Source organism: Sabethes cyaneus, chromosome 3, assembly GCF_943734655.1.
Source record: "Sabethes cyaneus chromosome 3, idSabCyanKW18_F2, whole genome shotgun sequence".
Lineage (NCBI taxonomy): Eukaryota > Metazoa > Arthropoda > Insecta > Diptera > Culicidae > Sabethes > Sabethes cyaneus.
In genome coordinates, this window is record NC_071355.1 from 16,153,438 (window position 1) to 16,179,691 (window position 26,254).

The following is a 26,254-nucleotide window of genomic DNA, read 5'->3' on the forward strand; positions in this document are numbered from 1 at the left end:
ACTCAAGGGTAGGTTAAATTATGGCGAAAATTATTGTTTTCGTCCGTAAAAGCACTTCCTATGGGAACGGTCACTAACCCAACAGGTGTCAGATTCTCTGAGGCGAGTGAACGATCACAATGGAGGCCTTAACATTTTGTTTATTTTGAAGAAAATAATAGTTTGGTTTGTTCGTTTCATTTTCCTGTCATCAGCGCCAAACGAAGTTATTTAAAAAATGTGTAATTCCTGTGCTGCAAAACTGTAGTCGAACTAATCCGGGGTTCCCCACAGTCATTCCTTCACAACTTTAAGTCAAATTCTGTATTTTTACAATCATTTGAATATACTATTGAAAATTTGTTCTAATCATCAGATGACCCTGGTGACTCCCACTGTTACAATCCTTCGAAAGTGATCTGTGGAGTAAGCGGTTGTGTAAGATACCTAGCACAGAGTTTTTATAGAACAGAAATAGCAGAAATTCTCTATACAGATACAGATGGTGTGTACTAATAAGTAGAACAACGTAAATGCTAACTAACCGATGATTCCAACCAGATGGAAGGAGCATTTTAAGACATCACTGAATGGTGCGGGGCTGAAGGAGCAAGGTTGAGCACTACAAGTGACAAACAAGCTCTGATGCTACCAATACAAAAGGAGATCAAAAAGCATTAAATGTACTGGGCAGCCCAAAATCCCGTCTCCTTTAACGATCTACAACAGAATTATAGTTCCAACCGCTGCTGATATATGACCAGAGCGTGCGTGGACTCCCAACCAAAATCGATGATTTCGACTGCAATATAATCATCTTCTGTCGAACAAAAACGGCCTTCGACTCATTGATTTCGCCGCCTCCAAAAATACGGCCATACGAAATATCGGTACAGCTGGAGATCACCATAATAGACCGACTCGTAAATCGACCACATTTCAATTGATGGATGGCACTTCTAGGATATCATCGACGTTATAGCTTATCGTAGCGTAAATATCAATTCTGACTACTACCTTTTGATGGTGATCTTAGCATGCGCTGCAAAATCCACGGATCAAAGCATGCAGAGAAATTCCCTCATAGAATCGTCCTCTTTTCCTACTGGGCCACCAACGAGGCAAGACGCGAATTGATAGACTCCCTGCGCTACCTGGCAAAACCACGCAGCTCGCTGTGCCCCTCTTCATCTTGTTGCTACCGGACAGAAAAGAAAACAACAAACCCAGTTTTCCCGGGATGAGAAGCGCCGCCCGGAAGAAATGGACTACAAGGACAAGGAACAGCTGTATCGCACTCAGGAAACGTGTTACTAACGGGATAAACACGGAGGGATCTTAACGTGAGGTGATCGGAAAGTGGAAGCAGCAGTACAATGAGCACCTGAATGACGCAAAGAAGAAGATACCCAGATAGCAGCTGGAATGACTACATCAGTACGGCAGATGATGGAGATGTACCGACTCTCACCAAAGGTGAAGTGAACGAAGCCCTTATGCAGCTCAAGAACAACGAAGCAGCCAGCAAAGATGGCATCGCAGCGGAGTTTATCAAAATGGGCCTGCATAACTTGGATATCTGTGTGCACTAATAGTAATGATCTAAGAAACAGAACAGCTACTAAAAGTGGAAAGTAATCTCTCTATAATGTGTTTTCTCAGAGCATCTTTTGCCGTATATCAGTACAGATCCTTCAAAAGTCTCGCGAATACCGCGTCCCTAAGCACCACCAATTCAAAGATTTCAAGACCGCCTATGATACTATAGACCAGACCGTGAAGAGCTCGAGGTGGTGGACGTTGGCGACATCAAATAACAACTGCAGCACACAAATACGCTGACATATTCTTGCCGGAAGGCGTGCATATTACAAAAACCTTCACAAGAACCTAAGGTCTGATAAACATCACCTTGTTCTAAATGTATCATGTACAAAATGTTAATACGAACGGCAGACCTCTACGGGCATGAAACGTGGACAATGTACGATAGGGATTTTGCTGGCCGCTTTCGAACGTTGTGTGCTTAAGTCCATCTGATGCGTATGGAGGAGTAGGATGAACCACAAGCTGGCGCAGCTCTTCGGTGAACCCTGTATCCAGAGAGTCGCTAAAACTGCATGAGTACAATGGGCGGAGCATGTTGTGAGAATGCCGGTTGGCGCGAGACTTAGAGATACTCAACCTGCTAGTTGGTTAGACCAAGTGAAGCAAGCCCTGGGCGTGAAGATAAGATACAAGTATTATGCAACATCTCAGTGTACCACAAAGAAACAACCTTCGGTCACTGTTTTTGTCGTTGTTTATGCATGAACTATCGGCTCTGCTGTCACCTATCTCAAGCAGACTGCTGGAAGTCCAATGAATTTTATAAACAAATAATACTAATTACTTTAGTTAGTACTGGAAGGGACCAAATTCCGAAATCTGGAAGCGTGCCTGGTGAATGACCAATTGGTTAACACCAGATTAAATATTAATAATGGAAGCGTTAGGTTGCACAGTAATACCGTGGACCCCCGTTCGTTTGACCGTTTTTAATCCGAACACTTTTTAATTTGAACCCCGCTAGCTTGCACGACGTGCGCATTAAAAATGATTCAAGTGTCATTCTCAACATGACATCATTTGCTTATGCAGACAATGCACATAAAAACGATTTGTTTGTAACTGATCTCGCGTGTTTAATCTGTTTCACATTCCGTATTCCTAACGACCACGGTATTCACTGGATCATATTGAAGATGTGGCCAAATGAACAAATTTCGAAGGACTGGTCTCATTTCCCAATTTTCAATGTACACGAAATTTATTTCGATATTTTCTACAAATTGACACTTTTAACTGGATCCTCCGGAGGATCTCAGTCCGCATGGATTCCAAGGCGGCGCACAATGGACAAAAACGAGCTCGCAATCCCAAGAATTAGAAGCCGCTGCTTTGGAATCTTACAAGATAGGGGAACTGTGGGTAAAATGAACAGGGGGTAAAATGAACAGGCTGCCAAATTTCCAGTAAATCGATTAAAAACTGTTCCACATCAATAGGTATCTTCTCTTAGAAGTATTTCAAGCTGTTTGAGACAATATGTGGTGATCAAAAGCTTTCCACTGTGAAAAAAATGAAAACGTAAAAAATATTTGCTGAAATCTGACGCCGATGGTAATTTCCACTATTAGTAAATAAGCTATTTTGGCGAAACAAATTGAATTTCGGCTATTGGTATCATTTAGTGTTGCTTGCTTATCACTATCCTGTGGATCTGTCGAAAATTCCAAATATTTTTATCAACTGTTTGTTTATAATAAACACTTGAAAACAATTGGTATTTTGGGGCTAAAATGAACACCTCACTATGGGGGCAAAATGAACAGTGTGTATAATGACGTTTTCTTTTCTATTTATCAGTAGCCACGAAATAATTACAATTCAATCCATAAAAATGATCAAGTCTCTCGAAAAATAATGGAAAATGACCGAGTGCTGGAAAATCATGCGAGTTAAAGGTCAAGCATCGTATGAATGTGGCGAAGATATATTATGTTAACTTTGTGGAATCCCATTTTCATTTCAACAGCCCTGTTGAATATCTACGGCTTATGTAGAACAAGGATAATGTAAAATAATATTTAATTTATCCAAACTGCATGTTAACTTTAGTTTTCTATGGCATGTTCATTTTACCCACACGAAAAAAATCAGGCTCGAATGTAACGCTTTCGAAAAAAAGGAATTTTTCATGACAAATCGTCCTTTTTCAAACATCTTTATATATTGCTACGTGGAATATCAATCCAGCTTTCAATTCATATAGTGCGTTCAGCATCCGGCTGGTTCCTGAGGGAGAAAATGGGGAAACTGCTAGGGGTGTTCATTTCCCCCAGTTCCCCTACCTATTTCTATGTAAAAAAAATGCAGGAAAACGATTGGTGATGGTTTCATTCTGCGCAGACTTCGAAAAGTGGACCATTTTGCCTTGTTTTCCCCAAAAATCATGTTAAAAGCTTATTAAACAGCATTAAAATTTATTTGCCGGCCGTGAAACGAACTCAAATAGCTTCCAACTGTTGTCAAAACATCAGAAAAATCAAATTTCGTCCATTCCATACTATGCAAAATGCAAGAATAGTCCATTTTGCCCAATTCACCCCCATATACATAGATAACCTAATTAAAGCGATTAAAATTAACTCAAAGGTAAAAACAATCTTCAAAAAAAATGTGTATTTTATCATACTGAATAACTTTGGAGAACAATTGAAAGCAACAAGTTAATTGGATGCGGAGTTATTGTGCAGAATTGATTTTTAAGTATACTTTTTAAATAAATCATTATATCTAGCAACTAGCAAAAGATAGATAGTTACTATATTCCGCAAAGTTACTCATTTTAGTGTGTTCTATAATTTTTCTGAAGAAAAAATTTTTTTTTGGCGTATTAAAAAAAACAAAAGTTTGTATCACCCTGATAGATGAATATAAGATCTTCTTGATAGTTTGAAAAGATGCGCTGTATTTTATTGATAAACTTCTCCAAAGACACCGTCGTTGAAAAATTATGATTTTTCTACCCAATAGAAAATGAACGTGCTTTTGTAGATCTAGAACAGAACCAGGCAAAACGAAACGATTGTGAATTGGGCAAAATGGACTATACCTGCATTTCGCATAGTATGGAATGGATGGGATTTGATTTCTCTGATGTTTTGACAACAGTTGGAAGCTATTTGAGTTCGTTTCACGGGCGGAAAATAAGTTTTTATATTGTTTAATTAGCTTTTTTGTGCGGCGTAAACAAAACAAGTTGAGAATTTTTTTTTCTCAAAATTTCAGTCACAGTAGGCATTTGTTGTCACGAGTAGTTCATTTGTTTTGTTTTCGTAATGGCGTCACCGAAACAAGCGCGCCCCAGACTATCCACTCGTGAGTTTGCAGAAATGTTGCAAATTATCCCAGATTCAGAGTGTATAACATCCTGAAAAGATTTGAAGAACGTGTCTGATGATCCCAAGAAACCCGGAGGTGACAGAAAAGCAAAGACAAAGTGATCCTAAAGCTCATTCTATGGTGGCTCATTTGAAATGAAACCCGACGTTGGCTCTCGATATGCGATGAAAATATGACAAGAAAGTAAAGAAAATGGGTGATATGAAAGGTGTCAAGGCAAAGACCTCGCTCCACCTGGTCTAACCATATTGCTTGCTGCGCTCCTCGTCGTCTTGTTCTTACCGGCTTTGAGGCAAACACCATCTTTGCAGGATACTGTTCTTGGCACTTGTCTTTCGAAAACTCCGGGCACTCGCAGGTCATTCTCAAGCATTGACTAAGTTTTATTCTCTTGAGAGTTGGGAGCAACCGATCTAATGAGCGTCTTGTACAGGGTACACTTTGTACGTGGGCTTTCTCTGCTCGACCGCAATGGCTTGTGAAGCACGACAGCTGCTGATAATACGCCTCCGCTTCCTACGACGAAAACGTTCAAGGAAGCTCTACAAGAATTTGCTGTCGGAATACGATTGCATTGCTCTGGATGATGACGTTGGGCCCCCTTTTCCTGGTGCCGGTGGGGTTGTTGAAGAGGACTATTTTCGTCGCACTGTCGTCCGGCATCCTTACGACGTGTCCGGCCCACCGTAGCCTGCTAACTTTCACTAGATGTACGATGGGAGTCTCCCCAAGCAGTTTGTACTGCGCCAAATATCGTCCGGAGCACTTTCCGCTCGAACACGACAAGGGCGCGTATGTCCTCCGTGAGCAGCGTCAAGGCTTCAAATCCATAATGAACTACCGATCTAATAAGGGTTTTGTACATCGTTAGCTTTTGTACATAGTTAGCTGTTAGGGCACAATAGGCCCGATTTCCCGCTTGGATGCGCCGCTGGGTCTCCTTACTAGTGTTGTTGTCCTCGGTCACCAGCGATCCAAAATACACTAACTCCTCTACCACTTCTAGTTCGTCGCCGTCAACGGTTACCGTCCGTGGGAGACGCGCGTTTGTTTCCTTTGAGCCTCTTCCTTCCATGTATTTGGTCTTCGACGCATTTATTTTTAGCCCAATTCTCCTAGACTCCGCTTTCAGTCTGGCGTAGATGGCCTCCGCCGTCGCAAAGTTCCAGGCTATGATATCGAAGTCATCTGCAATGCCTAGACATTGGCTACCCTTGGTAAAAATCGTGCCTCTCGTTTCGATGCCCGCCCGTCCTATCACCCCCTCAAGAGCGATGTTGGACAGCATGCAGGATAAACCGTCACCTTGTCTCAACACTCGCCGTGTCTCGAAGGGACTCGAGAGTGTCCCAGAGATACGTACGAAACACATCACTCGATCCAATGTAGCTCTGATCAATCACATTAGTTTGTCCGGAAAACCGTTTTCGTGCATTATCTGCCATAGGTTGTCTCGATCGACTGTATCGTATGCTGCTTTGAAATCAATGAAGATGTGATGCGTGGGCACGTTATACTCCCGATAATTCTGCAATATCTGTCGGATAGTAAAAATTTGGTCCGTAGTTGCGCGATCCCCCATTAAACCCACCTGATAATTCCCTACGAAACCTTGTGCTATCGGTGACAACCGGCGTAACAGGATCTGGGAGAGTACCTTGTAGGCGTCGTTTACCAGCGTAATACCGCGATAGTTGCAGCAGTCTAGTCGATCAGCCTTTCTGTAGATGGGACAAACCACTCCTTCCATCCATTCCTCCGGTAACTTTTCATCCTCCCAAATCCTCGAAATAACTCAGTGTAGAGCCTTTGCTAGCGTTTCTCCGCCATGTTTATAAAGTTCTGCCGGTAGGTGGTCCTTCCCAGCGGCTTTATTGGTCTTCAGCAGCCCGATTTCTCGTTTGACTTCTTGGAATTCAGGTGCTAGGACATTACTATCTTCCGTGGGCGCTTCTAAGTTAATTTCCGTTCCGCCTCCTTCTGCGACTTCGCCATTGAGGTGTTCATCGAAGAACTACTTCCATCTGTCGACCACCTCGTGCTCGTTTGTGATTAGATTCCCTCCCTCGTCCCTACACATATCAGGTTTCGGTGTGTAGCCCGTCCGAGTTTGGTTCACCTTCTCATAAAACTTGAGCGTGTCATTAGCTCAGACTAGTTTCTCTAATTCTTCATGATCTCTATCCTCCTTTTGGCGCTTTTTCCTCCTCAGGTTCGTGGTCAACTCCCAAGCAACAATGTGAGTTTTATTGTACTCTTATGGTGGTCTTCCAGACCAATTTTGGTCTTAAATGCCATCATAAGAGTGTAATAAAACTCAAATTGCTACTTGGGCTAATTCCTAGCTCGTCGGTATTTGGCCATTTTCTCTCTAGTGGCAATACTTAGATAATTTTTCCAAGCAGTTTTACCTTTTTATACTATATATTTTTCCCCTCCACCGCTTGTTGGCATTCCCCATCAAACCAATCATTTTGTGTACTCCGAGGCTCAATACCTAGTGCCTAGAGCGTTTTCTGCCCCAACCGTCTTCGAGGTTTGAAGCACCTAAGTCCTCGGAAGAAGGCAGTGCCTCATTCAGTACTCGCGCGTAGTTCTCGGCAGCTTGCGGGTTATCTATCTGCCTGATGTTCAGCCGACGAGGGCGCCTTTGACGTGTCCGGTATACGGTGGACAGCTTTGAGCGCAAATGTACTGCTACTCGGTAATGGTCAGAATCAAGCGATCAGCAGATGTGGACTGGAAAGTCACGCTTGATTTTCGAAATCACTATAAATCACCAAATTTATTACAAGAACTGCTGTCATACTAATTATTCGGCACGGTATTCTGACGGATCTATTGCCCGATCGTACAGAACTGGATAGGCCGAAGAAACTGGTCCTGTGCTCTACCTGATACATTGAATAGTATATTTACATTTGAAAAGCCCGCTCAGTTAGCTCCGGGGTACGATGTTGGTCTAACAAGCCAGTCGTCGTATGTTCGAATATCGACTGATCTGTGCCGCTATAGAGTTAATAGGATCTTGCAGTAGCCCCGTAATTTTCCTGTAGTCTAATGACCGGCCCCGAAGTCTGTCGACATAGAAGGGTCAAGTTCTTAAGGACGTTTATATGGTTTTGCTTTTTACAATTGTAAAGGCTAAAACAAAAGGAATGAAAAATACATTTTTAACAAAAAAAAAAGTCTTTTTAGAGATTTCAACAGACAACGTATTTACAGTAAGTAGGTAGCTAGGTACTTACGTATTCAAAATGCATGCAGCACCTGAAACTTTAATTGAATATCAGTGTCAAACTTCAGTGAAAAATATTACCCTAGAATTGAATATGCATTACATGTCGAGGAAAATGTTTAATCAACGTGAAGCGAATGGCGAATTCTCATGATCCAATCGAACAAGTGTCTGCTGCATTCACAGTGCCAGCACGAAACTATCTATCTTGAAAAATGTAACGAACAAAACCAACGTCCGCGGTCGTGAAAACGATAGAAATCGTTTGGTTTGTCGTGAAAATCGAAACACGCCAAGCAAACCGTAATAGCCTGCCTGGAGGGAGAGTGGAGAATCGTGACCGCCGTCACCGCTGCCGGTGACGTCCAAACGCGCAGTGGAAAACCGCATAGAGCTGTTCTCGTTTGTGTCTTACCGCTAGACGGTGTATACCGACCGTATATCTACGACCTAGCCTAGATTGCAGTGTACAATACAAACACATGTTGCTTGCGCTACCGTACCGCACGCGTGTTGTAGATGGGATGGCTCGACTAACGACGTAATGCTGTAACAACATAGATAATGATGGGTAATGATTGCTTTCCCGATAAATTCACCGCGTTCAGTCCTCCGGATGCTCTCTCGTCTATGTGTGTCTGTACAGCTACGATGGGGATTGTGATGGCTTAGTGGATGGCCTCTCCAGCGAGAAGCGTTTAGTCGTCCCACGTGGGATAGCTGCTGGTTTCCTGGTAAAACATACCGAAACCATCCTTCTTCGCCTCGGGCCTCGGCTGCGTCGGTGGAGGCTGGAAGATATTGGTCTGTCCGATCTGATGACGCTGCTGCTGTGGTTGGTGCTGCTGACGCGGTGGATCATAGATTGTAGTATCACCCCACGCATCGTTCGGGTTCCAACTGTTGGTGGTTGCATTATAGCTGGCGCCCCACTGCAGCTCACCATCATCATTTGTCGCCATGCGGTTTTCATACCCATGTCGATCCCACACCGCCGTCGGTTCGTTTCGGTGATTGCTTTTTGAAGGAACTTTCAACGTGGTCGGCTGACCAGACGGCGGCTGCTGGCCATTACCGTCCACCGTCAGTTCGAATTCTTCGTCCGGATTTTCCAATAAACTGTGCGTGATTCCGTAGTAAAAGTACATGATCAGCCCCAGTGTCATCCAAACCGTGAATCGAACTAACGTCAGTATACTTAGCTTGAATATTAGATACACATTCACCGTAATGGCGATGGTCGGAATGAACGGAAGTCCCGGTGTTAGGAATGGTAGAGCGTACCTGAAAGAGACACAAAAAAGCCATTTTAACTGCTGTGCTTTTGGTCAAACTTTGTTCCAATATTGTCTTACCGATTTTGGGGTTGTCGCGAAATAATCATCAGAATAACAAAAATACCCAGCACCAGTGCCGTGTAGACTAGCCCGAAGAAAGAACCCGTGATTCCAATTGCCATAAATAAATCCAAAAAGAATATACACGCATACATCAGACCCACCATTTTAGTGACGAACATTCCTAAAATATATCAGAATCGTAGAGTGAGAATGTTGAGATCAGTAGATAAAGTTTGACACCTACCGCTTTCATGTGTCGCAGGACCGGGATTAACCCAAGGAAATAGGCCGGGACAGAGATACGAATACTGCTGAATCTTTCTTCCAATATAACCGAAGCCCCATAATGTGAAAGGATTGGATCCGCCTTGCGGAGCACCGTGTACAGCACCTGCAAATTACATCACAATATCAAGGCAAATGTTTATTTTCCTACACATCACGCAATCATACCATAAAACTTATTCTCCGATTTGTCCGACACCAGAAACTGATCATCCCGACCTAGGAAGCCGTCCGGACTGTCATCGCCAAAGCTGTCATCGGAATCGGGCGATCCACGGAAGACCTTCTTCACCTGCACATTACCCTTGACACGCTGCTGCATCGCCGGATCCGGAGTGCTGGGAGGCTGTGGCGTGCGAAGCTGTGCCGGTAGCAGATCCACCAACGAAGTGGTGTGCGGTTGATAGCGCAAAATCAGAACACACGTCGACACGAGCGTGTACGCGAGTAGTGTCCCGATGGACATCATTTCCACCAGCACTTCCAGCTTCACCGTCAGTGCAACCAGCGCGGCTGCCACTCCACTTCCGATGGTGGCGATGCCGGGTACCCCGGTGCGTGCCCACAGCTGCGACAGCATCCGGAAGATGAGTCCATCCTGCGCCATTGCGTATATCACCCGTGGCATTGGGAACATCGAACCGAACATGGCCACACTAAGCCCGGCGGTGGCACCGAGTGCCACCAGCGCACGACATTTCGGCGCACCTACGTAGGTCCACATCTGCACCAGTGCGGAACCCTTGTCGATGTGGTCGTATGGAACTGTGGGATAAAAAGGGAATTTGTTTTTTGTTGAATCAGTTATGAACTGAAATCGTAAGCTAGAAGTCAGATTTGTATAAATTTTTGCATAGCAGACCATTTTTACTGAAAACCAGAAGAAAAACTCGTCCATATCAATTATTTGGCATAAAAATAGATCGATTAATATTCTTCATGAAACATGACTCTAATGCAACTATTTTTCTGTTCGATAAAAAAAATGGAGAAAAGCTGTCAACTGCTTTCAGAATACCAAGTTGGACAGCAGCTAAGTTTTCTCTGGAACCTCAAAAAAATGCTCAACTCGTTATACGTATTGCTTTTCTTTGCGATTACAACAACAGTTGCAAACAGCTATAAATCTACTAACAAGTGTTACACCAGGGTGCAATTTATCTTGAATTTTCTATTTTCCGAGTCAAACTGCATCGCCCTTCGCCTCAAGTACAGTGAAAATCAGCACGGTGAGGTGCCGAATGCCAAATGTTTTTATTTTAATCAATAAAAATGAAAAATTCATTGCAGATATATTTGAAATTGTTGTAATATATATGCAGCTGAATACAGCCAGGTGTTTTTTCTACCATTTTTTATCCTTTTACCTATTTAGAATTTAGAAAGCGGATTTTTCAAAAAACTAAGGACTGTGCTCGATAAAAATGAGAAAAATTGATTAGTTTGTAACTTTTTATTGATGAAATTTTGACTGAATCCAGCTAAAGAGTCTAGGTGTGTTAGGTGATAGATTCCTAGGAACATGGTTTCTTCAACGAAAATATGTAAAATGATAAATCAAACAAGTTTGCTGAAGAAATGACATTTCTATCTTTATCGGATGCAGAGTTATAAAGCATTTTCTTTAGGAATTTCCTTAAAAATAGTTTTTCATAGTTAATTTTTGTTAGTCGCATTTGGCAAAAATACGTTATCTTTGACTATTATTCAGGCTCTCAAAACACACATTTTTGTGAAAGGCCCCAAATCTCTAGCACATTTTCTTGCAAAGTTATTGCAGATTTAGGGTGAAATTAGTCGTTCTCGAATTTGCCAATTTCAAAAGCAGTTTTTTTTTTTGTTTGAAACAAAAATTCTGTTAATGAAAATATATTCGCTGTGTTCAGATTGGAAAGAAGAATGCAGTGAATACATTTTTATAAACAGAATCCCATTTTTAGGCCTAAGAACTGCTTCCCAAATTGAGCTCTCCGACGAAAAGTTAGTGTGAATGCTAATTTCCCGTTAAGCCTAATTTTTTCTTAACTTCACAAACCAATAGGGGCCATTCTACCCTATTCTACGCAAGCGGAGACATGAAAACAGTACTTTGCTTAGACGTTTGATCAGCATCGTATCTCGAAGCTAACTGGGCCGTACAACAACCGTAAGTTACGAATAATAAACTATTTTTTAAGGAACTTCCTACTACTTTTCCGAAAAAATACGTCTTTAGCTCCTAACATGCAAAAGTTAGATTTTTGATTTTCACCACAGTAAGCCATGACTAACTTTAGACACTTTCAGATTAAGGGGGTATTCGGGCGAACAAAAGCTCCGAAGACATTATATTTTGCTAAATTCAAGGCTAAAATGAAAACAAAACGCGCTAGGAAAAAAGTTACACTTTTCGCGTGTGGCGGTGCTTTTTTCTATTCTACCAGCAAAAGATATAGGATTCCGCCTGCAACTGTACGCTTCCGGATAAGCAAAACATGAACCAAACTTCCTATCTTTTAAGGAGGGAGCCACATCCTGTGCTGACATTGGAGAAGGTATAGAAAGTTGAGAATTAGCTCAATGAAATGAAGCCAAAAGATTTCCTGTAGTAAAAGATTGTAGCACTTAAACAAAGTTTTGAAGGGTACAATACATTTAGGAAGCAAAGAACTGCATTAGTAAAGGTTTTCGCGTGTGCAGCCTTTATCCTTTCAGAACTGATTTAGTGAACAACTCTAAATATTTGGAAGTCGAAACTAGAGTATGAAGAATAGAGAACCTAATGATGACGAAGTCACTTCAACATTGATGGACTGTCTGGCCGTATTACAGTTACAGACGACCCATGACTATTTTCGAAGACAACTATAGGCTGGATCCAGCCTATAGGTAATTACATATATGAGCGCTTGCAGATATTGAAACGCTGGAATATCTAACTGGTGTGGAACAAATTATTTTGATATAATAACCACAACAAGCTTTGAAACAGAGTGATAAATGTAAACTCGGAGAAGTTTAACGAAAATAAATAATAGAAAATAAAAGAAAATTCTTGAAAGTGCTAGAAGAATTCCGAGTTAAGAACTCATTTAAAGTTTGTATCCATAATAATCTCAGGCAGAGTTGGGTGTCTATACTTTTGACTATTGTGATTGATCTTGACATTTCGTAAGGAGTATTTAAGATGACAGCGTACAGAAAAGACGTTCGCGAACGGATCTTGTACTCCCATAATGAGAATCTCAACCTTCCGATAGAGGGTGTCTATTGTAAAATTGCAACACACAAAATAAATTTGCAAAATTCGAGTCTTTATCGATTTTCTGTTTATTTCATGATCGTACTGTACATCTATTTAAGTATGCACACAAAAAATTTCATGCCGATCCGGCAAATATTAACGAAGTTATTCGCATATTTGTAACGACGCACAGTGCGTTGAGCCATAGACAAAAATCGTTTTTCACTTTTTTTTAATCGGGTATACTGAGTATTTAGAATTGTTTATAGATGCCTTCTGCTATATAGATAAGTATTAGTTCGCTTGGGAAAGCGCCACAACTACTATTACAAGCGTTCAAACTGTCAAGTTGCAGAGTGGATTTGACTTACAAATTTTGCTTTCATTTTTAAAGGTTATTCATCACGCTCGTAAAAGTTTCATAATTTGTGTAATCAAAATCTTTAAAATGGAAAATAACAATCAAGGTTAGTAGAATAAATTTTGGTTTTAGATGGAATTCATTTTGACCTTACTCCTAAAAAATTGCCCCATAGAAACGACATAGATATTGTCCTTCAAAAAAACAGAACTCCAACTTTGATTACCGATTTAAAAAATGTTCCACCTACTTCCAAGCTAAAACGTACACAGAATAATTGTTCAAAGTGTCCTCTACAAGATCGAACAGGTTTTAGCTGCAACTACCTGCAACTCTGCAAGATATTTCAATATTTGTAGATCAACGTCAAGCACTGATAAACCGTCAGATTTCCGTTGATTCTACTATATTATGTTATCCTTGTTAGAAGAAAGAACTTTTTATGAAGCTTTGTGCTATTACTGTTCAAAATTAAACTCAGAGCGATTTTACTTCATATAGCGAGTAAATATTTCTTTAAAAAAAATAAACTTAATACCGGCTGCCGTTTTTTCCCGTTTCTCGGGTTAATAATAATGACGAATAATCAATGATAACGGTTTTCCTGCTGGATATTCGTTTCGTGGATCTAATTAAAAGGTTTTCAATAATTGCCCAACGAAAACAGAACGTCGAGCTGCAGACTTTGTCTCAAGTTATGCCACGGAAAATTATTATTTACTTTTCCGTTACGGCTGGGAATGCTAAAAAATGCTTAAGTATTACTTAAACACTAGCTCTGTTCACAGATATAGATTTGTTAGTACGATAGTATATTTTGCTTAGAAATGCTTAGAAACGTCTTCCATAAATATAGCTTTCCCAACTTTCATGCACTGAAGAAAAACTTTTCGATTACCGAAATTGCAGCCAAAGTTAGTTAGATTAATCTAACACTAGATAGCATTGCTGAATCCACCAAAGTATTTCTAGTACAAATGCCGTTTTCACAAACAACTTTGGTAGTTATATAGCTGAGGGCAACCCATATAATGATGAAAAACTTTTGCAATACTTGCGTAAAAATTTGGCGTTTGGGACATTTTTGCCATTATATAAATATTTTGAGACATTTAAGCAAATACTAGCTTCGATTATCACAAACAACTTTTTTCATTACACTAGCTTGATAAAATGTCTAAAACTAGCAGTTTTGATTTTTGTCCCGCAGTCCCATACGTTCAACGCACTGTGCGACGTGTCAAAGCGATTGAAGAAGGAACGCGAAACTTTGAACGCGTGTTTCTCAAAGCCGTATTTTCAAAGTCCGTGAGCAAGATTTCTCGAAAACGGCTGAACCGAATCACTTCAAATTTTTACACAAGGGTTCTAAGGATATATTCTACAGATTAATCGAAGGTTTTTCCTCACCGATTAATATTTCTTATTTTATGGACAATTTAAGAGTAAAATTGGTTTTTCGATTTTCGATAATTCAGTCCAAAGATATCGTGCTCATCGCAAGACTCCTTATTTTAGAAGAGATCCAGGAGATTAAAAGTTACTGTAAGATGTATACAAATTTTCACTTTAAACAGTTAAAGGGTTTTCTCTAGGAAAATTCTAGGAAATTCCAGAAGATCGTGAGACGGTTGTGAGACTTCAAAAGAAAAAGAAGACGCTTTTGGAGACATTCTTTCAAATACACCGGTCCATTCATGGCATCTGTGGCCACGAAAGGTGTACTCCGCTGTCCCCATGAACAAATTGCTTTCCAAATCAAGAATTTCTTGGCGAAGTTCAACATCATCTGTTTTCGGAGGTTCTCGGAAATGTCGTACTTATCGTTTGCCTTTGCAGTGAAATGCTGGTTCCCCGGAATCGCAGCAAAGAGGTTTCATCAGCTTTTGAACTTCTGGGCACAGCTTTTCGCGACCTTATTCTTATGGGGTCTTCTGAACCTTGAACGTATGTAATTCAGCTCGAGTTTTGACCTTCTGCATGAAACTTTTGCTCAGATTCAGTTTTTGTGCTACCTCTAGAACAAAGAAGTATGGTTTCCCGTCGAAAGCCCCAACTACGCGGGTGCGATCCTTAACAGTATACAGAAGCCTTTTTTCTCCGCATGTTGACTTGACAGTTAAATGTTCCTCGAACAGTTTTATGACACGAGAAACCGTTATATTCGGGATTCTCAACTTTTTACCGATGGCACGCTGTAATAGATTCTTATTTTCGATGTACTTGTGCAGAATTTTTCCGCAAACGAGCTGTTCTTTCGACGCCATTTTTCATATCTATGCGTACCTTGCGTAAAATTACTAACACAGTATAAGCAATGCACTACGAGCTGTCTCCAAGCAAAGTTTCGATTAATTTTACCCAATGCAATGGTTCAAAAGTTACACCCTTTAGAAGAATGCAAGAAAAATTGGAGTTGCCTTAACCCACAATACATAGTGATACTAAAAAGGTTTCCTAAACATTTAACTATCGAAAAGAAACCAAGGAGAAAGTAGAAATCCAAAGCGATTCTGCATTGTTAGTTCATATTGGGGAACAAATTACCAACTGTGAACTTGAGAAGTGCAATCTTTTTCTCCAACACTTTATGAATTCGTTCAACGAATGCTCTGCCCTATCTGATTAAGTCACCATTATCATCAACGATTGTCCTAGCGATGCTCTCGAATTCCGCCCATTTTACATTAGTGAACACATCGTCATGTCTGCACTCCAAAAGTTAAAGCTTTCATGTGCTACTGGTCCAGATGGCATGCAGCGTTCATTCTTATGTTGTGCTTAAATGTGTTACTTGCTCCACTTACTAAATTATTTAATAAATCACTACAAGAGAGAAAATTTCCTAAACTGTGAAAATCCTCATTTATGCTAGCTGTTCATAAGAAAGGTGGCAAGAGAGACGTTCGGAATTATAGACGCATCACCTCTTGTTGTTGCTGTTCAAAAGTTTTTGAGATCATTATCAATGAGGCGCTTTTCTGCTCGAATTTACATCACTTTCACTATGCGTTCGAACAATGGATAACGGTGGACAAGTTGATGCTGTCTACACTAATCTTGAGGTAATCTTGATCGAGTGGATCACGAAGTTCTGTTAAACAAACTAGATAAACTTGGAGTAAACTGTACTATAGATCTTCAATCGACTGGTTCAGATCCTATTTGATAAACCGATCGCTTTGCGTAAAGATCGGAGTTTCGTGCCCTGAAGTGTTTACGAATGTTTCGGGCGTTCCCCAGGGAAGTAATCTTGGGCCGAACTTACTTATGTGTCCATGTCCGCCGGTATGGCAGAGCAAAAGGTTACCCGCCATGGCTTTTACCTGTCGCCAGGACAGGTTCTCGTCAATAGCCTGGATATCGCTGGCTAAGCTGCGTCGCTATGAGCCTCTGGGTCTACCTATTCTACGCTGTCCTTGCGGATTCCAGTCGAGTGCTTCTCCGCAGATCACGTTCGTTCCTTTCCTCAAGGTGTGATCGGTCCACTTCCACCTACGTTCACGAATTTCGGTTGCTATCGGCCGTTGATGATATCGACGACGGAGTTCCTCATTGGATATCCAGTTGTCAGGTCACCTGGCATGAATGATATATTTCAACCACCGGTTAATAAATACCTGCAGTTTTTGCGTTGTCTCCGCTGAGACGAATTTAACGTTTGAATTGAAAATTCGGATTTTCGTATGTACACTTATCTGGTTTGAGCGCCAAATGTTTCGCAGACCTGTAAGGGCACTCCTGACCTTCCTGATCCGTGAGGCTATATCAGTCTTGGTACCATCATCGGGCGTTGTCTGGCTACCAAGATATTGAAAGGCGTCTACCTGCTCAACTATGCTTGTTGACCCGCATAGTCTTCGTTTTTGCTACATTGTACTGAGCCTCGATGAGATGGACAAGGTAACCTGGAACTCCTCTACGCCTAAGTGCGCTCAGATGTTTTCGTGTTTGAAACGGTCGAATGCCTGCTCCAATATAATGTGGTGCGCTGTGATATGGTCTACACATGATCGGCCAACACGGAATCCAGCTTGCTGCCGCCGGAGAGTAGCGTCAATCTTCTCCTGGATCCGGTTGAGGATTACCTTACAGAATACTTTGAGAATAATACAAAGCAACGTGATGCCACGCCAGTTACCGCATTTAGTTAGGTCTCCTTTCTTAGGGACTTTCACCAATATGCCCTGCATCCAGTCCACCGGAAAAGTTGTGGTTTCCCATATATTGCTGAAAAGCTGATGCATCATCTGGGCTGACAAAGATGGGTCAGCTTTGAGCATTTCGGCTGAAATACGATCTATCCCTGGCGCTCTATTGGATTTCATACTCTTGATGGCAGCTACAATTTCATCCAGCGATGGCGCCTCCGAGTTAACGCGATTAATTTGACAAACGGTAGGCGTCATACGCTGCTGGTTTTGTTGGTCTCTGACATTTGAAACTCGGAAGAGTTGTTTAAAATGTTCAGTCCATCGTTTAAGCTGTTCTGTACGGTCAGTCAGTAGCTGACTAGCTCTGTCCTTTAGCGGCATCTTTGTATTCATCCTGGCACCACTAACGCGGCGAGAAATATCGTACATCAAACGGATATCACCATTGGCGGCGGCGGTTTCCCTTTGTTTGGCTAGGGCAGCGGCTCCCAACCTTTTTCGGTTCGCGAACCCCCTGGCGGATTTCCCTATACTATTCTGCAGCGAACTAAAGCCCCATTTGGGATACGCTGGGCTAGGGAGTTAGTCCAGACTCTCTTATCCCACCTACAAGCTCGTTTAAGAGCCCTCTCCAGTTCGGCGTATCGTTGACGGGCAGCTGTCTTAGCTAATCTGGTTCGCGCTCGCTCAAAGCCAGCTCTCGCTTCTCTCCGCTCATCGATCTTCCTCCAAGTTTCATACGATATCCAGTCCCTCCGCGCTTTGTCGACGGTTTCGTCACTGATCGTGATGAAGGCGTTCTTGATGCCGGTCCATCGCTGTTCGACGGTTCCACCAGGTGGCAACTCAGAGACTCGAGATTGAAGTTGTTTGACAAAGGGCGTTTTCACCTCAGGATTCTCTAATCGGCGGACGTCGTAGCGGCACCCAACTTTCTCCTCCAATCGTTGGACACGTGCAACGCGCAAACGCATCTCAGCGAAAACAAAATGATGGTCGGATGCGATATCAGCGCTGTGTTTGTTGCGTACATCAAGAAGGCCAACCCACGTAGTCAATACATAGGTCTATGGGGAAAGAGCGATCCACCAATGACAATGGCATCATAACAATTTCTGTCTTTCAGTGTTTCTGCCTTTCCTTCCCGTTCTGAACCAAATTGGGTGTACCACAAGGAAGCAACATGAGTACATCGCCTTTATGGCTATATTTTAACGAGGACGTTACTCCTGGGTGATAGGTTTAAATTTATGTGCGCATTCAGTTGTACGGTCTAATGAAGACTGTCGTAATTGGTAAAGGCTGCCGAAAACCAATACTTTAGCTATCCTTATTTAACTATTAACCCCTCTAAGGTCTACATCATTTTTAGCACCGCAAAATTCACTAAAATGGCCATAACTTTTTTATCTTTCAATATTTTTTAACCAAATTTGGGAATTTTGCCGAAAATATTTTCTATTTTCATAATATCTATAGATAATGGCCATATGTCATATGGTCCCGGAGTCATTCCGGAGTTCCTTGGGGGACCGAGACATGGCTTTTTTAGATAAAGTTGCCAAATATTTAAAATTTGTTTGAAATCTGTTGATTTTTGTAAACATATCATCAACTGTGGACATATCAGTTACTTTGCCGCAGTTATGAGCCATGGTGCGCACCATCCGAATCCGGGGGGACACTATAAATCCGGATCCGGTTCCCATAAAGGGACATTTCAGCATCAGTAAAGTATGTCGTGTCGCATATCAAAAAATATCAGCATTCGATAAAATAGCGATTGGTGATCATCTCATGCCTCTCAGAGGCCGTATGACCGGTTCCGGGCCTGGGGAGGGTTTCTTTTCTGATTCAAGCACGGAACAGATTTTGGAGGAACTTGTCCTGGTCCTGGAATCGGCCATGTGGCCTCTGAGAGACATGAGATGATCGCCAATCGCTATTTTGTCGAGTGCTGATGTTTTTTGATATGCGACACGACATACTGTACTGATGCTGAATGGTTCTTTATGGGAACCGGTTCCGGATTCATAGTGTCCCCGCAGATCCGGGTGGCGCGCGCCATGGCTCTAACTGCAGCAAAGTAACTGATATGTCCACAGTCGATGATATGTTTACAAAAATCAACAGATTTTAAACAAATTTTAAATATTTGGCAACTTTATCTAACAAAGCCATGTCTCGGTCCCCCAAGGAACTCCGGAATAACTCCGGGACCATATGACATATGGCCATTATCTATAGATATTATGAAAATAGAAAATATTTTCGGCAAAATTCCCAAATTTGGTGAAAAAATATTGAAAGATAAAAAAATTATGGCCATTTTAGTGAATTCTGCGGTGCTAAAAATGATGTAGACCTTAGAGGGGTTAAGGGGGCATAGTACTTTTTCAACTTAAAAAAATCGAAATTTTTTTTAATGATTATTTCGAAAGATTAACATTTTGACCATATGTGTTTCAAGTCATTTCAATGAAATCCAAAAATTGACAAAGTTACAGTTATTTGTACCGCGCATGTCTGGAGCGATTACACGGCGAATAAAAAGTTCAACGTCGTTTTTCTCGAAACCAGGTTTTGAAAGTCGGTACCATAAATATCTCAAGAACGGCTCAAGCAATTCTCATGATTCTGTTTTTGTTTTAAAGCCAACAAAATTATCTAGTGTTTGACCCATCCTTTTTTTGATATTACTATTTTTGTATTTTTTAGAAATGTTTAAAGTCAATTTTTTCGACTAAAAACCTTACTTTTATGTTTGAATGTCCGCCATTTTGTTATGCGTTCAAATTTTAAAAAAAGGATGGGTCAAACACGAGATAATTTAATATACTTTCATGTCGTTTTGGAATTTTGCAATTCGGATAAGACCCCCAGCGCCAATCCATGGTACCGCAAATCATGTTTTTTTCGAACGATCATATTCAAGGAGCCGTAGGGGAGATGGGAAGGGGTTCACATATGCAAACAAAATTGTAAATATTAGTATAAAGTGCAATGTTTGGAATGCAAAAAACCCGAATCGATTCGCTTTTCGCGTTATCGAGAATAAAATATTTGAAATTAGGCAAAAAATATGGTGTAAAAAGTACTATGCCCCCTTAAAGTCGGAAAGTATGCCGATTTTTGTGGTCATCCTAAATCAGAAAGGGGCGCTTTTAGCGCCAATTTAGAATAGATATACCTATGGGTCTAACATTTTTAGAAAAAAAATATATCAAATTTGAACAAAATCGAAGCACTTTGAATTAGGCGTTTCAGATCGGTTTCGGGTCCTATATGGAAACCATGGTACAGCTAACTTCGTAGAATCACTATTTTAAGATCAAGTCCTAATCAATTTTCGATGTTTTTTATGTTGTGTTGTGTCAAATGTGCCATTTTTTCAATTTTGGAAACATGGCGACCTGAAAGCCAGAAACAAATCTGATTTGTCAAAATTTTAAAATGGTAAAAAATCAATAAAACAACTCAGGGCAAAACGTGCCTGACGTTCCTGTGGCTTCTCAGTGCTGCACTTGTTTCAACGAGACTCGTCTAAGGCGGATCTCTCAATTAATTAAACCAATCAGTTCCTAACCAGTACTACCAATTGATGTCTAGAATGACGTTTGATAACACGTTGCAACGTTAAATTCTATCAAAGTTTGACATCACAAGCGCTGCCTTTGGTAATAAAATACGACTACTTTGATCCACCTTCACACGTAGCCGTCCAATTGCCCCGTACCCTCGAGACCGCCAGCGAACAGAGCCATGTTTCCAATATCAAACAAACTTTCCACCATGTAAAGCTAAGTAGATGCAAATTATATCTCAATCTACGTACCAACAAGTCATCGATCTATTGTTCTCAACACTTACCTACTAACGTTAGGATGAAACTGCTCGTGACATATACGAACAGCACAATAACCAGCGAACCGACGATTGCCCTCGGAATGCTCTTCTGCGGGTTGTGCGCTTCTTCGCCCGTCGTCGCAATGATGTCGAACCCGATGAAGGCGTAGAAACAGGTGGCTGCTCCCGTAAACACCTGCAAGAATAGAAGGCACGTATGACGTCAAGCCATGTAACCGTCGTCCGTTGGGTAGTGCAAGTGCCAGTATGGACATTCAGTTGTAGCTTTCGTGCAAATGCTTAACAAATAATTAAATCCGCCTCAGTTAAACCCGTATACCGCACATAACTTGTTGAGCTAAATCGAACATGCAAAAGCCCCAAGTGTAATTCGATCCCTAAGCGTACATCATGTCATGAGAGTGTAAGGCAGAAAACATAAAATCAATAAATTTGATTAATCTGCCTCCCGGTTGCTTGACTCTGCGAGTGCCAGAATGGATTTGGAGCTAGTGGTGCTATAGCTATAATTGCAACAAACTGTCATGTGGCGTGCACAGCTCGACGTTTTTTTTTTGTTCCGGGAGGCACACGTTCAATCACTTTTTGCGTTTATGTGCCTAAACAACACTTACCCCACTCCATCCGTATGGGAGGAAACCTTCGTGCTCGGCCCACGTGGATGTGTCGACGTAGAACATACCGGCCGTTAGGATGAACACCCACGAGGCAAGGTTTACCGTGTTGAGGACGTTATTGAAGAGCACCGATTTGCTGGCTCCCAACGCCAGCACGAAGGTCATCAGCAGAGTAATGCCGAACGCTATGAAGTCCGGAGGACGACCTACGTATGTGCGTAGTTGAGAGGCACGTTCGATGAGCCATATCAAAGCCATGTCGTACGGTCGTACAGAACAGTTCGTTGTTACGTACAGGAGACCACGTGAATAGAAGACAGTAAAAGATTCTATGAAATCGCCAGCACTAGCGTAATGGTATAATGGTATTATAAATCGTGATTTCGGATTGATTCGCTCAATCAAGCCAAGACAAAAAGAGATAAAAATTTATGTGTGGAAAATGTCACATACCGAACAGAGTCCCCACAGCGGACGCTATGCTCCTGCTGATGGCGCCTCCAGACAACGAATCGAAGCTAGCACTCAACGCACAAGCACACGCACTCGTACCTGCAAAAAATAAAGCGCATGCAAAATAAGTCGAAACCATGGGATACTTTGCAGTTACACAGCTGGAGCTAAATAGGGCAAATATTTATCATGAATAATTCATCATCTGCGGACCACCACGGTTGGCGAGCATCTCTTTTTCTAACAAACATAAACTGTAATTGAGCTGGACAACCGCACGTTGAACGTTGATGGAAATTCTATTTTAAGTCCTACGTAGCGTAGCTCGACGGTGGTGGTGTGGTGATCATCAAAACCCCAATAGAAAAACTTTTATCCTACTCACTAAGCTAAACTGCTTCATTTACGATTTAAATTAATATCCGCGTTGTGGACTGCCAACAGCAGCAGCAGCAGTGCGAAGGATGGATAATGTATTTACTTTTGCTCGTAACGGTACAGAGCGGCTAAACTGGAGATACACTCCGAGGAAAGCTGCAACATTTCCCTAACCCCGAAAATCGTTCGGAAGCTGTGAGGTCATCCAAGTAAGCGGTGCTCATTTATCATTTTGTCTGCGTGTGTGTGTGGCTAGCTTTTACAACTGGCAGTCATTATTAAAATAGCAGTTCTAGTCGATAGCTTTTCTAGTGATGTATTGATATAGTCATTTCTCTTCGGAACATTTTTCTAAATTATCGTACAGGTTTGTGCCGAAGAATTCCAGAGTTTCAAAATATTTTTACGGGTATAATTTATGGACATAACATCAAAAACGCTGTTATAAGGAATCGAGGTTTAGGCATTATACTTTCACAGAAAATTGCATTGGAAATTTTAACTCTCGAAACAAACATTTTTATGGAAATTCAAGTTAATTTTCTCAGCAATTCAAGAAAATTTTTATTTCTTTGTCGTTTTATTATAGTTAGTGATTTTTTTGTCGGAAGGTTTGACCACTGCGATCATTATTTTGATCTATTGTGGTATAAATTTAGTGATAAAAATTCAAGGATGTCGTATTTGTTGTTTCTAGATTGTGACCGTCATACATGATACAGTCATACGTTGCAAATATAAGCAATCTTAAGTAGAAATTTTCCGGTGCTTCGCATGGTGTCCACTCCTTTCCTGTTCTGACTTTAAATGACTTTTGGCTTTTCAATAGACCGTTGTCTTATGAATTTTGACTTTGGCTTTTTGACTCGAGCTTTGGCTTTTGATTTTAAACTTCTGACTTTTAACCTTTGACCTTTTATTTTTTAACTTTTAAGCCTTCCGCGATTTGAGTTTCGGACTTTTTTAAACTTTTGACTTCTGATATTTAACAACATGGAAGCCGAAAGAAGGGAAAAAATTTTGCACAGTTATCTGGAAAATCCATTGTGGTCTGCATCTAGGCTAGCTAAACAGCTGAAATTGCCCAGAAATACCTTATGGCATGTTATCAAACGGTATAAGAAAACATTGGCGACGATTCGGAAGCGTCAAGCTAATCGTCGGAGTGGAACTGTCGACCGGAAGCTGCGTGGTATGATTTTGAAGACCATCAAGAGGAATCCCAATCTGTAGGACCGTGATTTGACAAGAAAATTCAGTGCTGCCCATAGTACCAGGAGGAGAATTCGACTCCGAGAAGGAATCAAGTCGTATCGAGCTAGCAAACAGCCAAACTGGACCATAAAACAGAATAGTATGGCTAAAATCCAAGTGTGGCTAACCAAGTTCGTCGGGTGTCTGCTGATGGACGATGAAACCTATGTCAAGGCTGACTTCGGGCAAATGCCAGGTCAAAAATTTTACTTGGCATCGGTTCGGGAGGATGTTCCAAGCAAATTTGAATTTGTTTGCCCGACAAATTTGCCCGAAAATTTATGATTTGGCAAGGCTTTTGCAGCAGTGGCAGAAAACCGAAGGTTTTCGTTACAAATAAGAAAATGACGTCGGAACTGTACCAAAAGGAGTGTCTCTAATAACGAATTTGACCATTCATTCGATCCCATCACCATCCCGTGATGTTTTGGCCACATTTGGCAAGCTGTCATTACGGCAAAGTCGTTCAAGAATGGTATGCAGAGAAAGGGGTCCAGTTTGTTCCGAAAGACCTTAACCCACCCAATTGCCCGCAGTACCGTCCTATTGAGAAATACTGAGCAATCATGAAGAGGAGACTCAAGGCAAAGCGAAAAGTTGTCAAAGACATCAATCAGATGAAGACCTGGTGGAATAAGATAAGTCAAAACGGTGGACGAAGGAAGTGAGCGCCGCGCCGCGAAAAGTTCGAGAATTCCTTCGAAACCGTGACGAATAATTTTATCCGTATTTTTTCTTAAAAGTATGACGAAAATACTACATTTGTGTAAGAAAAGATCTTAAATTCAATAATAAATAACTGAGATACACGCAATTGTTTTTGTTTCAATACTATCTGAAGCAAGCTTTACTTTTCATTTGACTTTTGACATTTTACACTCGACTTTTGCCAATTCATTTTCAACTGTTAACCTTTATTATTTTTTTTTTTTTTGGTTCACTGAGAATATAATTTCGTATTTTGTTTGGAAAAAAATTCGTAAAACTATATTCGTAGCTGATAAAAATAATTTCATTTTATTTAAAAACATTCGTAGGCTTATTGTCTACCGCAAATGCTGTTATTGCGAATGGCTCGTATTTTCAACGAGAGCACATTCGGGGCTGTCTTGCAACAAACCCCATTTGATGCTAGGTTGTTGTCTGGCATAGTTATCGACGAAAACGGGCTGCGAAGATTGTATGAAGAGAAAAAAGACTTGTGCAATTATGACCTGCTTGGAATGCAGTAGCTGTGGTTCTGTGGTTTGCGGCGTCGTCGGCTTTTCGTAAAGAAGAACGACAAACGAGCTCAGCTCGATTCCCGATAAAATCAGCTTTTTTCGGAGATAAAAAAGATTTCGCTATTTTTCGATAAAAGTGCATTCGTAAAATCTACGAATCATTTTATAAAATGCATTCGTACGAATAAAGCTTTGTTAATATGTACGAAACATTCAGGTTTGATTTTACGAATCTACTTCGTGGTAGAAAACAACGAAAGAATTCTTAAAGCAAACGTTCCTTTTCGTGTTATAAACTAAGTTTTATTATCAGTCTGGTCAGTTCTTGATATTCGATACTTTACGGACTTCACTTATAACTTTTGCCACTATCTACTGTGGCATTGGGGTTTTAACCAAGGTACTTACAGGGTATCACAAAAATTATTATGACTAACACCAAGAAAGGGTCCAAACCTTCTCTTTCGGACCCACATCAAATCTTGTCCTGGAAGAAAGTGTTCGTAAGGTGCTCGCATCAGCTATAATTTAGGTTCTGTTTATGTGTATTTGTTTCAGTATTGTGTTAAGCATTTCGGTAGTGAGCTACGATTGTTGCTACGAAAACATGACCGCTTGTCAGGCGTCTGGTTTCCCTTATAGACGGAATAAGACTCGGCCAGGTGGAAGGAACACTTCCAGATGTTGTTAAATAAACAGGTAAACACGGAGATCAGCAGAAACAGGATAATAATTGAGAGCGATTGCCAGGCCGTGGAACCAAAAACACAGGAAGAGGATAAGAAGGCAATCAATGAGCTGAAAAACAGTAAGGCTGAAAGCGGGGAGCAGGCTCGAGGTGGATCTGGAATGAAGAGCAAATGCCGAAAGAGTGGTGGAATGGCCTCATTTGGCCTCAAAAAATAATCTTCGACTCGAGTGTATAAACTATCGAG

The 26,254-nt window shown here is 41.2% G+C and overlaps 1 protein-coding gene across 1 annotated transcript in view; it reads right to left on the bottom strand.

Moving 5' to 3' along the window:
• Window positions 1-8,342: 8,342 nt before the first annotated feature.
• Window positions 8,343-26,254, bottom strand: part of LOC128743031 (cationic amino acid transporter 2) — a 32,358-nt gene continuing 14,446 nt past the window's right edge. The window contains exons 4-10 of the mRNA XM_053839537.1: window positions 22,465-22,563; window positions 22,009-22,217; window positions 21,398-21,569; window positions 9,958-10,554; window positions 9,749-9,895; window positions 9,520-9,685; window positions 8,343-9,448 (exon numbers count right to left, since the gene is read on the bottom strand). Of these exons, the coding sequence (XP_053695512.1) occupies window positions 8,863-9,448; window positions 9,520-9,685; window positions 9,749-9,895; window positions 9,958-10,554; window positions 21,398-21,569; window positions 22,009-22,217; window positions 22,465-22,563 (1,976 nt within the window). The 3' untranslated portion in view covers window positions 8,343-8,862. The remainder of the gene's footprint in view (window positions 9,449-9,519; window positions 9,686-9,748; window positions 9,896-9,957; window positions 10,555-21,397; window positions 21,570-22,008; window positions 22,218-22,464; window positions 22,564-26,254) is intronic.